At 36.4% G+C, this 13,848-nt stretch overlaps 1 protein-coding gene across 1 annotated transcript in view; it reads left to right on the top strand.

Annotated features, from left to right (window-relative positions):
- Window positions 1-13,848, top strand: part of LOC117406017 (unconventional myosin-XVI-like) — a 160,308-nt gene that overhangs the window by 22,228 nt on the left and 124,232 nt on the right. Inside the window, 2 exon segments of the mRNA XM_034009658.3 lie at window positions 8,533-8,603; window positions 9,058-9,201. Of these exon segments, the coding sequence (XP_033865549.3) occupies window positions 8,533-8,603; window positions 9,058-9,201 (215 nt within the window).

Genomic DNA, 13,848 nt, shown 5'->3' with positions numbered 1-13,848 from the left:
GGAAACATGATGCTCTCCTATTATCTGATAGACGTGTCTATTTTTAGTAGTATAAACATGTTTTATGTATACCTTCAACCATTGTTACCAGGTCATATGTTACTTTAACTTTCATTAGCAACTGCATGGATATATATATATATATATATATATATATATATATATATATATATATATATATATATTTTAAATAGTAGTTAGACATTTACAAACATAATGATACAATTTAAATTAATAGGTACGTCAACAGACAAGTGCATTCCTAAATATGTGATAAGTAATTGATTCCCAAAGCTTTCTTACTCTAAATCAACACAGGTTTACCACAATTTGCAATGAAACAACTTTTTATTAATAATATGGATTAAAATCCCAAAGTGTACAACAGATCTCAATGCTGATATATTTCTTTCAAAACTGTATTTCACAATCAATCACAGCAGTCTAAAGCTAAACAGTGAGATTGGCTATTACAAGCTGTTTACATGTTACTGACAAACACGATGAAGTCCATTGAGGCCTGTTTGTTCAAATGCTCTGCGCAGCATGGGCTTCTGTGTGTCATTGCAATGTTGGGATAATTTTAAATATTCAGCACTTCTAGTTTAAAGAAAACTTGGTGGGATTTTTTAATTTGAATTCAACCGTAAGTTTTTAAATGATTAAACCAGAATGTATACTTTATTAAAAAGGTATGGCTTTATGGCTTGGACATTTTGAAATATGTAATACTGATATTCAGTTTGCAGGTTTTGCGTGTTCGGTTTTAAAAATTAGAAATTAGGTGGTTCAACTCGGTTGTAAAAATAAGAATAAATACATATTAATGCCAATTGACTGTAAAGGAAAGAAAACCAATATACAGTTAACAGTTAGCAGGTTGCTGCTGTAGAAAATTAATGGACTGGCTCATCTCCTCCTGATTCTAAACTCATGGGTGTTGTTCGATTAAATTATGGGCCTGGAGTTCCACCTCATTTAGCTACGTTCAGATATTGATGACTCCAGCAAAATGTCCCGCAAACAATGAAGCAGAAACATTAATGTGCAGATAGCCACTAAAGAGTTTAGTAATCGCCATGTGAATGCTGTGTAAGGGAACAGGTTCAATGTTAACTGGCTTCCTCTTAGCTGAATCTTTAAACGTGCACATTATTTTGTGGTGGTTGTGGTGTGTTTCATTTAATTTTAAATCATTTTAACAGCAGGCTTTAAATAAACAAATTAATTAAACAATTAGTAAAGGGAGACCAAACAGTGAAATCAAAGCAGAGTAATACTGTGGCTCCTTTCTGGCAGATTACATTTTGGACAGGGTCAGCCACTTTGAACAGCATCTTAGAAACCTATCTCTGATCTTGACAGTTTAACTAATCAGATTCATATTAAACATGTGTGGCAGTGAACAGTAGGAAGTCTGTTGAATAACTGTGAGGGAAAACTACAAAATGCTCTGTTCTATGTCTAATGCAAACACAGCTTGTACACCAGACTCTGCCTCAACCCCATGTTACCGGCAATATCACTGACACAATGAGTACAATATTGCTTTCAGTTTCTAAAAAGTCATTCTGAGGAGGTGCACAGATGGCAATGTCACTGAACTCTATTTTGTTGGCACAGTAAATTAAACCTTTCTGTCCTTGATCCATTTATTGTGTATTTTGTTGTTGTTTTAATTTTTATTTATTTATTTAGTTTAATTTTCATATTAATTCTTACAATATAAAATCATGTCCATGCATTTTCTAAATATTGATATTATTTAAACTGGTTTACACTGTTGTCCATTTCTTTAAGTAAGCTAGAAGTCTAAGCTTTAGAAATAAGGGGCCCTTATTTCACTTCTATTGTTGCAAATGTATCTACAACTATTGTATATAAATACTGTACTATGGCCAGAGCTTTAAACGGAGCATTTCATAAATACAGTTTTATATTTTTGTAACTATTGCTGATTGTTTTTAAAGAAGCCCAAAGTAGCCAACAACAGTTTTATACAAATACATTTTATTTAAAACAGACTTAAACAAAAAATAAAAAAAAAATCTTTAAATAGCAAACAAGCTTTGTGAATAGTGCCCATTTACAGTATTTGCAAATTACAGCACTACCAAATAATTAAAAGGACAACACTGCCATTCCCTGTCCTCCTCAGTTTTGTGTGAGGAAGAAATATTTGGGGTATACTTATACAATATTGATGAGCAAAGTTAATTTGTTTCCTGCATAAAATCTCCATGCATTTATCAAAGCACATCCAGTCACTGGAATGCAAATGTAATGATTTTTTAATGTGAACGATATAATATTACTTTTCATTGGTTATGTTATACATACTAACCTCGAAATCATTGGGACTATAATGTGACACGGGTCTTCTGTACTTTAAGGAGGGTGATCTGTCATCTGATGTTAAAGCAAATATTTTCATTACTATTGAGTAATCACGGGTGGTTGATGTAAACAGCTTTTTTCAAATGTAGGTCACCCTTGAAAAGAGTTGTATATCCCATACAGTCCTATTTTTAAATTAGCTGAAATAAACAGAAAGATTATCTGATGCCATATAAAGTACTACTTTGAGTACATGTCTGAGAAATTAGCAAATATTTAGTGAATATTTACAATTACAAAGAAAGTCTTGGGTCTATACTCACTAATAATAATAATAATAATAATAATAATAATAATAATAATAATAATAATAATAATAATAATAATAAACGTGGTGTTTTTGGAATGCTAATTCAGAATATTTGTTTTCTAAAAACAGCAATTCCCCCAGTTGGTCTGATATTGGAATTACTATTGTAAGGAAGCAGAAAAACAAATAACTCATTAGGAGCAAAAATCAGCCCCAGGTGCTGTGATAAATTAAACAAATCCAGCTGCTTGGCAGCACAGGCCACTGTCAACTGCATTCAAAAGTGGCTATTGCGGAAGACTCCTGGTGATTGGGGTTCAATTTGGCTTTTGCAAGGGCACAGATCACCGGGGAACTCTCAGAGCAGTAGGATCACTCCATATGGCAGCGCCATGTCGCTCTTTCTGGGGTGAACATGATTAATAAGTGTGATTAGCATGAGGGGTTTGGTTTTCAAGTACTCTTTACACATTTTCATGAACTGAAAGGATCACAATGACAGGGACAGGATACTTTTAATGTTTCGGTCAACTATGGAGCACCTCTGGAGATGTCCGAGATTTGCATGAGAAAGCCCTGATATAAACATGATACCAGCGGTGCAGTTTAAAGAAATGGTTTTCTATCCCACATGGTTTCATGATAAGTATATTGTATCATGCTGATAGTGTTTCTACCAATCACAAGGCAGCATTTCCGTGCTTTACTAGAACATAAAACCCAATATCGTGCTTTCAGACAATAACTAAAAAAAAATACCATTTTAAAACATGCAGCTTTGAAAACAGAAACAGAAAAAATAAACTTTTTTTAAAAACAGATGTAATTAAACAACTAATCAGAGAACTATGGGCCATAGCACTTATAGAAACAGTTTTTTTGTTTTGTTTTAACACACACAGTACCAACATTTCTGCCTCCTATTATCTGTCAGGCTTCACTACAGCCTAAGGGTGCACTTGCCTATTATTCTGGTATTTGAGTCAAAAGAACTTAAGCCCACTAACACGCCCAAATCCAAGCTTCAATACTGATCAACCTGCAACATAAATGATTAAGACAGACATTTTACTTGGTAAAGAAAACATGAACACAAAATGCTAGCAGTAGTAATGTGTTTCTCATTGTTCTGTCTTTGCAACAGATTTTTGTTGTTGTCATTAGGCTAAATTAAGCATTCTTTATTTCCACATCATACTGGCTGTTCACTATTTAGTGACATTCATGGTTGAACAGGGTTTGGATCCTGTAATGAATGTAAATGTACTCTTGTGTAACTCTAGTGCACTCCCTCAGATAAGCACATGTTCGTGTTGTATAAATGATTAGTGTAATTTCTGCATCAACTTATTATTAGGAGTGTTTTATGTGTTAATTGTTAAGGCCATTGCCTTTGTTACCAGTAGAGCTGCACAGGCTTCTAGTGTTCAAGTTTTAACCTCAATTTCCATACAGTTGGCAAACAGGCACCTTTCAAACTCAATTATATGGAGATTTGAGCTTGAGTAAAAAAAAACAAAAAAAACTTCTTTTCCACTGCAGTGTGGGTCGGAATATTTAAGGCATTGATTCCATTGCCTCTGACTCCATTCTGAATGTTCAGCACATAAAATTGGGCAATATAACAAACTCCCCCCCCCCCCCCCCCCATTACTTTGCCCAGACAAGTAGAGGTGAATTGGCGAACTTGTGGGATTCGATTTCAACATAGAGATGCTTTGCATGGATGTACAGTTATTTTTTTGTTCCTAATAGAACACACATTTTGTTTTTCAAGGCTAAGTTAAAGCAAGGCACACAATATATATTTATTATATTCAGTCCTTGATTTCATGGTAACTGAGTTTTGACAGATGAAGGTAAATGGCAGGGGCAATTTCTGTTTGTATGATTAAATGTAGTTTTCATCCATATGAATCTATATCCACACGCATGTGGATCACTTCATAAAAAGGGTTACCAATGTATGGTTAGTAAACTTGTGTACTAAAATTAAACAAAACACAACAGGATTGCAGTTACAACTGAAAATCAATAAGGTGTTTATATATAGATAAATAAGGTAATGTGAAAATCAATAAGGGTATATGTATAGATAAATGAGACAATCTGAAAATCAGATGTGTCATATTTGAGTAAACATCTCGTTTTAAATAAACACGTCTTCACCAATAAATAACATATTTTATCATAAAAAAATCTACTTACAAAAATATGCTACATATTTTAATTAGCAAGACATATCAGAAGTAGAATGGTGACTCTAGGAAAGCAGTACAACTGGGGATGGGGAGTCTGTTGTCAGATAAATTCACTCAGACTACATGCTCACTAATTATCTAGGTATCCCAGAATAGAACATTTTAAAAGTGCTGTGGTAACCCAGAAATGAACCCCATATCTAATCACACCCATATTTGTAATCATGTTTACCTGCTTTTTATTTTGTAAAAAGGAAATTCTGCCACATCTCTCTCATCCATGGCAAGACTCATAGCAGCCTGTAATATTATTATTATTTTTTTCTTAGAAGAAAAATCATTTGTAAACAAACATGTACTTAAAAAGGGAGGTATTTTAGATGTGGGTAGATGTAGTTTTAATTGTCATTAGTATTCCATTCAGAAATATTATGGTGTCATAGCGTTTGATATTTTACAGCATGTTGGACATATTACAGTGGAAATTTAACAGTAACGTTTCGTACTGTATATGGTGGCCTTAATACTAAATACAGGAGCCTTAATATTGAGGTAGCATTCTTATTTAGGTAACTTAAAGCAAGGTTTTCACACTGCTTTTCATACTGTAGGAGCATTGAGTTGGTAAAAATAAGTGAAGTGTCTTGTGTAAAGTGTGTGCAGTTCCTTAAAAGAGAATGACGGAAGGGATTCTGCATACCTTGAACCAGATAGACTTATCTGGAGTCAAGAGAAATTAGAATCTAGTCCATTGTGCTTTTTCATCTGTGTTGGTCTGCCTCTGTTTTTCATCTGTGCTAGTCTGTATATAGAACCTTGACGTGTATATATTTACCACCAATCACATTTGTATGAGTTTGTATAGATTTTATTGTCTGTTAATTTGTTATACATATGACAGGTTATATTTTGTAGTTTGCATGGGACACCGCTGTTAAAATGTACATTTCAATGGGATATTCTCTAGTGAACAAATTCCAGTCAATAAATAAAAAACATAAGGATGGACAGTAATGCAGAACCTACAGTAAAACGGAAGCCTGTAGTTTACACCCTAAATATTTAAGTCAGATGTTTAAATATTTTTGTTTTGACTCCATGAAGACCAGCTTTACCCTTTATCATCACGTTTCAATACAAGACCAAAAGCTTTCGATGATCAATAGGAATGTGTCACATTTAGGCATCATGCCTCCCACTTTTGGCTGGGAATATCTCCTGCTGTTGCCTGATGAGAAGAACATTAAAACCAAGGCAAACAGCTAACCACAGCCCAGAGGCATCATTGACTGGCATTTCTGTATAATAAAATCTTTTTGGAGGCTCATCTTTTTTGAGGTTAAGCTATTAACAGGTGATGTGCCAATGAAATTACAAAAAGTACAAAAGAGGTGTCCTGTGAACAGGCTGTAGGGGTGACTTCAGGCCAGAAAGGAACACACAGTCTCAGTACTGGCAGGTGAAACTGAGACGCTGCGGTGCTCATTGTGTTTAATAAACAAACAAATAAAAGATTTAAACAAAAACAGCACACAGCACTTGAGGCCAAAATAAACAGACAAACAAAATGGACTAACACTTAAACAAACAGTGGACTAACAGATAAACAAACATGGTGAGTCAAAACAAACAAGTATCGTGCTGGTCCTTCCAGCAAGAAATAGCAATTGTTATTAATTATTTTTTTATTTTATTTTACTCTCCTTCTCTCTCCCGTTCTCTACTCACCAAACACCCAACCCCGAGTGAGTGCTTCGTGCCTCTATGTATATATACAGCTGTGCCAGGATTCAATTACTAATTAATCATTCACTTGAATCTCGGCACGTGAACTTGTGCAATCCCGTGCTCACATACTGTTACATGATTTATCGGCATGTGAAGTGATTGTGCAATCCATGCACCTAAATACAACTATATATTTTAAATCATGTTACACAGACACATTTATATCTCATGCACCAACATCTATACACCAATATTAACACACCACACGCAACACATAACACACATGGGCAGGGCACACTGCCACAGGTCCTTATTTTTATGCTACTGTAGGTGTAAGTTATTTCAATGTAACATGTAATGCATCTCCTTCTAGTGGCTGATGAGTTCATAATACTGATAATGCTTACCTCTCAATTACAGAGCTTGCTCTTTAGTTCTATGGTAATGCGTTCGTCTTTGAACCGTATGGTTTGCAGCTTGTGTCTAGCCCCTGCCTTTCCATTTAGTTTATGGACTGAGATACAAATCCTTACTATTTTGACATCTCTATCATACATTTATATTCTTCCAATGCGTGTACAAAAAATTGGCACCATTGTAAGGAGAACAAAAAGCCATTGTCATGTTATATAATAATGTGATATATGTATAATGTGAAATAATGTATAATGTGATATCTTGTAACAATTGTAAGTCGCCCTGGATAAGGGCGTCTGCTAAGAAATAAATAATAATAATAATAATAATATGTAATTACTGCTTATTTTTTAGAGCCACCTAGTGGTCGTTTAAGAACATTCAGGTTATTTGTATTACAATTCATTGCATTTTCTTTATTGGCCAATTGAAGTCATGTGACTTAGAGGTTATAGTTCAGACCTGCCATTTTGATTAGTATTTACAAGTAAACATACAGTAAGCACTGCAATCCACTGCCATATGACAGTGCTGAGCCTTGGAGAAGCTTTGCTTGTACGTTTTAATGTTTGTTCAAGTCATCTAGTAATAATTTCAAGCATATTTGTTAGATTGTGAAACATATTTGTGAGGCTGTGTAACATAAGCAGCTCATCCCTGTTAATTTGCATGTTTCTGCAAGCGATGCTAGCTAATGTTAACTTTCCGTGTGCTTTGTTAGCTGGTAGCTATGTAGCCTGCATAGCTGTTTTACTAGCCTTCTCATATGCACAACCAGCTGTATTGAGTTACACCTTTTATGAGTTAAAGCACATTTATGTTTATGTACAGTATGGTTTATTAAGCACATACTGTTTTGTGTGTGTATTTCAGTTTCACATTGTCACGGAGTGGATAATGAGAATCAAGACATTCAAGTAAAGACATCTTTATTTTACTTCTGCGCCTGATTCGTCATTCAAGCTCCTCATGTTTAGCTATCTGTCGATTCATGCCAAGTTACGCATGCAAGGGACAGAATAGCCATCATTCTGTGGATTCAGTGTGTAGGTGTCCTCAGTGAGGATGCCTAATGTAACTTTATGGAGCTAAACAAGTTCATTACCAGAACCATATTTGGTGCTTCTATTTAGAACTGCTTTGGTTTCATATTTAACCTGTTATACAGAAGTCTCAGTTGCTAATAATGCTATTTTGCTTCTGTGTAGAACACACACAAACCCTCTTTTCTAAGTGCAATATTAAGTAGATTTGTTAGATCATATATCATAACCTGTTTCTGTGCCAGGGATTCCTGTAGCTTTAATTGTGAAACAGAAAGAATGCAAACTGAATGTGTAATTAACACAATTATCAAGGGTCCCAAACTGAACATGACACTGAATAGGCTGACAATTGGTTGTACAGATTTTATTTTAACAATTTTCATTGCCTTTGGGGCTTGGGTATTAATGTTTTTTAATAAAATGATTAAGACCCCAGGATATGATGAGTGGGAAGGCAGTAGTTTGCTGCATTAAGTTTTCTTTAATCTTTCAGTCCTAAGGCTGCTGAAGGATGGAGCTGATCCCAATGCACTCATTTCTTCTGGAGGCTCCCTGCTCCATCTGGTAAGGACTTATGATTTTATTTGAGTAAAAACTCAATGCAGGAGGAAGCTACTATAAGTGTTTTTTTTTAAGAAATTCCTATGCTCTTATAGACATATGCCGTAAAAAATAAGAAACCAAGTAAACATTGTGTCTAGTGCATTTGTTAGTGTAGAAATGTGGTTAATGATTTGTTTAATGAATATTGCATAATTGACCGTTACTATTCAATCCTTACTCAATGACTTTGATTTGGATAAAGTACTGATCATCTAAATACCTGCAACCTATGGTGTTTCTATTATGCATATAATGTCTCCTGTCAAGTCTCCTTACTTTAGGATAAAAAACACCTTGTACAGTATATGAATGTTGTTGTTACCATATGGAATAAAGCATGCAAATTCTATCAGTACCTTTAAGATCTGTTTGCTATTGCAACACCTCCATGTATCACCTTTCTTCATTGTTCTAGTGTGCCCGATATGATAATGCCTTTGCTGCAGAGATTCTGATTGAGAGAGGAATGAATGTCAACCAGCAGGATGAGGACTTCTGGGCTGCGCTGCATGTGGCCTGTGCCTGTGACAATGGGGACATTGTACTGCTTTTGTTACTGGTAAGCAGGTTCCACAGTCTTCTGAAAAGCAATGAATTAAAGTAAGGAAAATGGTCTTGTATCATCAGGGTTTTCATCCTGTGCTGCTAGAGTAGGACTTTTTTTGCCGATCTCATTTCACTGTTTTTCTATTATGCAGTATTGTTAATCAGTGGCTCAATACATTAGTTTTGGTAGAAAAAAACCCATGAAGGATTAATATGGTTAAAGAGCAGAGGTATTAGGATCCACTGGTAAGATCATTGTTTAGAGGATAGTGGAAGTGAGTGAGATAGATAAAGGTGGACGAGATATGTGTCAATCTGGAAAAAAAGCTGCATCTGTGTTATTATTATTAGGCTTCCAGGCCCATAGGGCTGAGAAGCCTATTGTTATTGCTTGGATTCTTCTTCTTCTTCTTCTTCTTCTTCTTCTTCTTTGCACCAAAAGTTGCTTGAAAACTGATGAAATTCGGTAGGATGGTAGATGCTTATGGGAAGTTGGTAAATGTTAATTGAACATATGTCGTAGGTCACATGGTTTGGCCGCCATATTAAAAATGTGAAAATTTGTCTTTCGAAAACCACTTATTGCAGAGTGCTGAAAGAAGGTATACTTGTTGAGGGATAGTCTGAGATTAACTGGTGTTCGTTAGAAGCTGACAGGTTGTGTGGTATGGTGGCCATGCTGCATGATGTCATAATCACATGGTACAGACATCATAATCACAAACTACAAAGATCTTCTCCCAAACCGCTAGTCTGATTGAACCAAAAATTGTCAAACATGATCGTAGTATGGTTGTCTTTATACGTTGTTCAAGGGAAGTTGCTACAATAAAAAAACATGGTGGCCATGTTGGATGACATCATCAACTTACAAAACATAACTCCTTGTAGAGTGGAGATAGGGTCATGGTTACTATGGAACACATATAGTAACCCATGTATGCTCTATCAAAAAACGTCATTGCCTGTGACCTTTGACCTCTCCTAAAGGTCAAATGTAAAACTGGCTTATAACTCCTGAGAGAGTGCAGATAGGGTCATGGTTACTATGGAACACATATAGTAACCCATGTATGCATTCTACACTATTTGCTAAAGTGTTTGGTACTGGTACTGGCATTCTGCGCCATTTGCTAAAGTTTTTGGTACTGTTACTGGTACTGGAAGCTGTAAAGCTGTAAAGTTGCTGGCAACTCTAATTATTATTATTATTATTATTATTATTATTATTATTATTATTATTATTATTATTATTGCTGTTGTGACATGATAGGTGGCACTGTTGTGATCATATTAAGCATGTGTTATGACAGTGCCCTTATAATGCAGTGTGCCAACCAGAACATCTTCTATTCCATACATACTCTACTGTTTTATAGCAATGCCTATTTCAGTACAAAACAAGGTCATACAAATATTATCATCTTCCAATGGGAGAATAGTCCTAGGTTTCTTGTGGGGGAAGGTAAGCAATGACAGATTTGCACAGTTTGCACATTAATTTGGAAGCATTCTAAAACAAAGACAAAAAAGTTATTGCCTAGAGTGGTTTGCCACTGTATATTAATGACACTGTAAATGCCATGTGCATTTTCACCGCCAGCATTACAGTTTCTATTTGCTATGCAGTGCTGAGGTTGCTTGGTCACTGTGATTGCTTCTGTCAGGGTTTGAACGTCCTTCCCGAAACAATTCCAGTTAAGAGTAAAGCCTGTGCTCAAGTCCTCCAGCTGGTAGTTCATCTTTGTAAACACTGGTACGCTTCATGCTGAGGCTCCGCATCACAAGCTTGCAAGCCTGAGTCCTCAGTCAGTCACGGGTGGAATGCCAGTGTGCGGATGTGCCACGTATCTGGAGCTTAGCTGTGCTTGTTCCTTAGTGATGGGTTTGTTTGTGGCTTCTGGGGGGGTAGGGATGGTTTTGGCAGATTGATGCTTATTGCAAAGTTGGCAGTAGATCAAAAACAGGGATTGGCATACATTAGCCATGGCTCAGTGAAGATCAGAAGGCGGTATTGATAGGCAGGCATCCCAGAACAGCTCTATGTTGCTGCTGCCTCTCCAGCCACTCCATTCCCAGGTAGGGGTCACTATGTAGCCAAGTCAAGAGCTTCTTAAAGGGATAGGGGCATGTGACTATAATGCAAGTGGTATAGTAAATGATTGTCCAAACAGTTGTTGCAATTCCAAAAATGTCAGTGTTTATTCAAAGACAAACACAAAAACTGCCCCTCTACCAACAATGGTATTGGGGGGGACACGGTGGGTTTTGCAAACCCATAAATAAAAATACAATTAGAATCCCATGTCTCCAGTGTACAAAACTGTGCTCTTCAAAAGTTGGAGGATTGTGGTGAGTGCGAGTGTTGTGAGGGGAAGGGAGTGCTCAGGACTATGTGCTGGCTCCATGGCGACAGCTCCTGCGCCGCCACTCCTCTTCTGTAAAACACAAACACAACAAGTAACAAAACAAAACAAAGCTCCGGCCATAGATAGCGATCTCAGTGTAAGGGGCTGTACTCACGCAACTGCATCCCCTTTGTACCACCAAACTCCTCCCTGCAATCAGCCCGTTGCCATGGTTTATCCAATCGCTGCCTGACCTGTGGAGTTGTTTAGAGTACTTGCATAAACCACTTTCCACAAGGTGGCCGACTTCCGGTTTCCGCCCACGGTTGAGTCAACCCGTCTATGGGGAAGTGTACTACCACCCTTACCTAGCACCCTTTCTGATTGGAATGGAGATTTACAGCATTGATTCTTTCTCTCTTTATCACAGGGTGGAAGGTGTTTTGGTGCTTTACTTACTATTACAGCAACAAGAGTCTGATTGAAAAAAAATGTGGTAATATTTATTAAATATACTTATTTTAACTACCAACATTATATTTATGTTCAAATGCCATATTTAATTATTAATATGTTGATAAAAAGTGGGAACAAATGGAATTGGCCATTTTTGAAAAAACTGAATTTGGTATTCCCAAGAATTGAACAATTAGTTGCCCTAAAGATGGTTACAAATGAAGGCAGTCCAGATGCAAGTGTTTTATGCAGTAGAATATATTAAAGATTTCAGCCCTGTGACTTAGAAACTGTTGTAAGAAAAGAAAGGGATATTGAATTGACATTTCTCTCTTGTTATTATTTCCCTCTCCACGCTACACTGGTATGTGTCCTCACCCAGTCAAACATTGATCTGATCTGCGAGCTCAACAGTTTTCAATCACCATCCTGATCAAGTTGTATCCGCAGAGCAATATTCACCTCCCACTTCTAATAACCACCGCCCTAGAATAAATGCCACCCTTGAATAAGCACTGAAGATGTTTTTGGCAATTTAAAATAAATGCTGCAGCGTTATTTAAAATTAATACGGTATGTAATTACAACACATGCTACTGCCAACATGTTGTTACATTGTACCTACACAACCATATGTGTAATTACTGTATTATTACAATGTAATTAAGATACTTGTATAGAATTTGACACTATACTGTCACCATACATTTACTTAATGTATATGTACCTTGCATCAACATTTCTTGTAATGTTATTTTGTGCTAGCTCATATTTCTACAAGTTTTATAATCTTTAACATGAACAAGAAGGACCCGTGATTTTTTTGTTTTTTGTTTTGTTTGCAATATGCTAAATTTAACCAAAAACAACAGAAGCAAACTAAAGCCATATTGTCAGTAACAGACGGTTCTTTGCACATACTAATTAAGTAGAGATGGCTTGTCTTTCTTAATTACGCTGTAGTCATTAATTTCTCTGTCCTTGATGAAAGGGATTTAGCAACACTTGTCAAGGGCATACTTAAGGATACTCTAGGCTGCCTTGCTCTTATCTTAAAAGCTCAGTGCCTACATTTATTTCTTTTTTTTCTTGCTGACAGGGAGGGTATGTGGGTCCCCAATGGATGTGCAAGCATGGCAAGTGCCATGTTGCTTCAGAATCACCAATGCTAATTCTCTTATCTCTTGACTGCATTACTGAAATAGACTGCCTTTCCGATGGAATTCTTGCACTCCAATTTTGTCTTGCCAACCACCAGACAAGGATATATATATATATATATATATATATATATATATATATATATATATAGAGAGAGAGAGAGAGAGAGAGAGAGAGAGAGAGATGGAGATTTTTGCAGATGGGTAATAATTAGGGCAGTCAATAAAATCAGATTTAACTTCTGCGATTAATGCATACATTTTTCGGGAGTGTTCTGGTGATAAATCTTCCTCCCGACCTGTGAGGGCGCTAAAGAACGGGAGGAGAAGTATCTGGAAGGGCTGGCCTGTCAGTTCGTTTCCAGGACCGGGAAGTGGGTCAGCCTGGAAAGAAGCGAGACTCGGTTGTAAGACCGTATTGATTTGACAGGTAAACGAGGGGCAGCTGCAAGTAATAAGGCAGTTGCAACCGTTTACCTAGATATCATGCGGGATTACATATAGGGGCCAGGGTAACGCTGATCTTTTCCTTTGTTTGGGTTAGCATTTGGAGAGAGAAGGATCGAGAGAGGAGCTCTCGTTGTTAAAATAAGGAAAATAATTACGTGTTGTGTTTTGTTGTGTTTGTCTGTGTAATTGTCTGTGTTTTTCACCACCAGACAGTTAAAGCACTACTCCGGAGCTGTCGCTAAGGGT

The sequence above is a fragment of the Acipenser ruthenus genome, chromosome 9 (genome assembly GCF_902713425.1).
Source record: "Acipenser ruthenus chromosome 9, fAciRut3.2 maternal haplotype, whole genome shotgun sequence".
Taxonomy (NCBI): domain Eukaryota; kingdom Metazoa; phylum Chordata; class Actinopteri; order Acipenseriformes; family Acipenseridae; genus Acipenser; species Acipenser ruthenus.
This window is presented reverse-complemented; position numbering and strand designations above follow the sequence as displayed.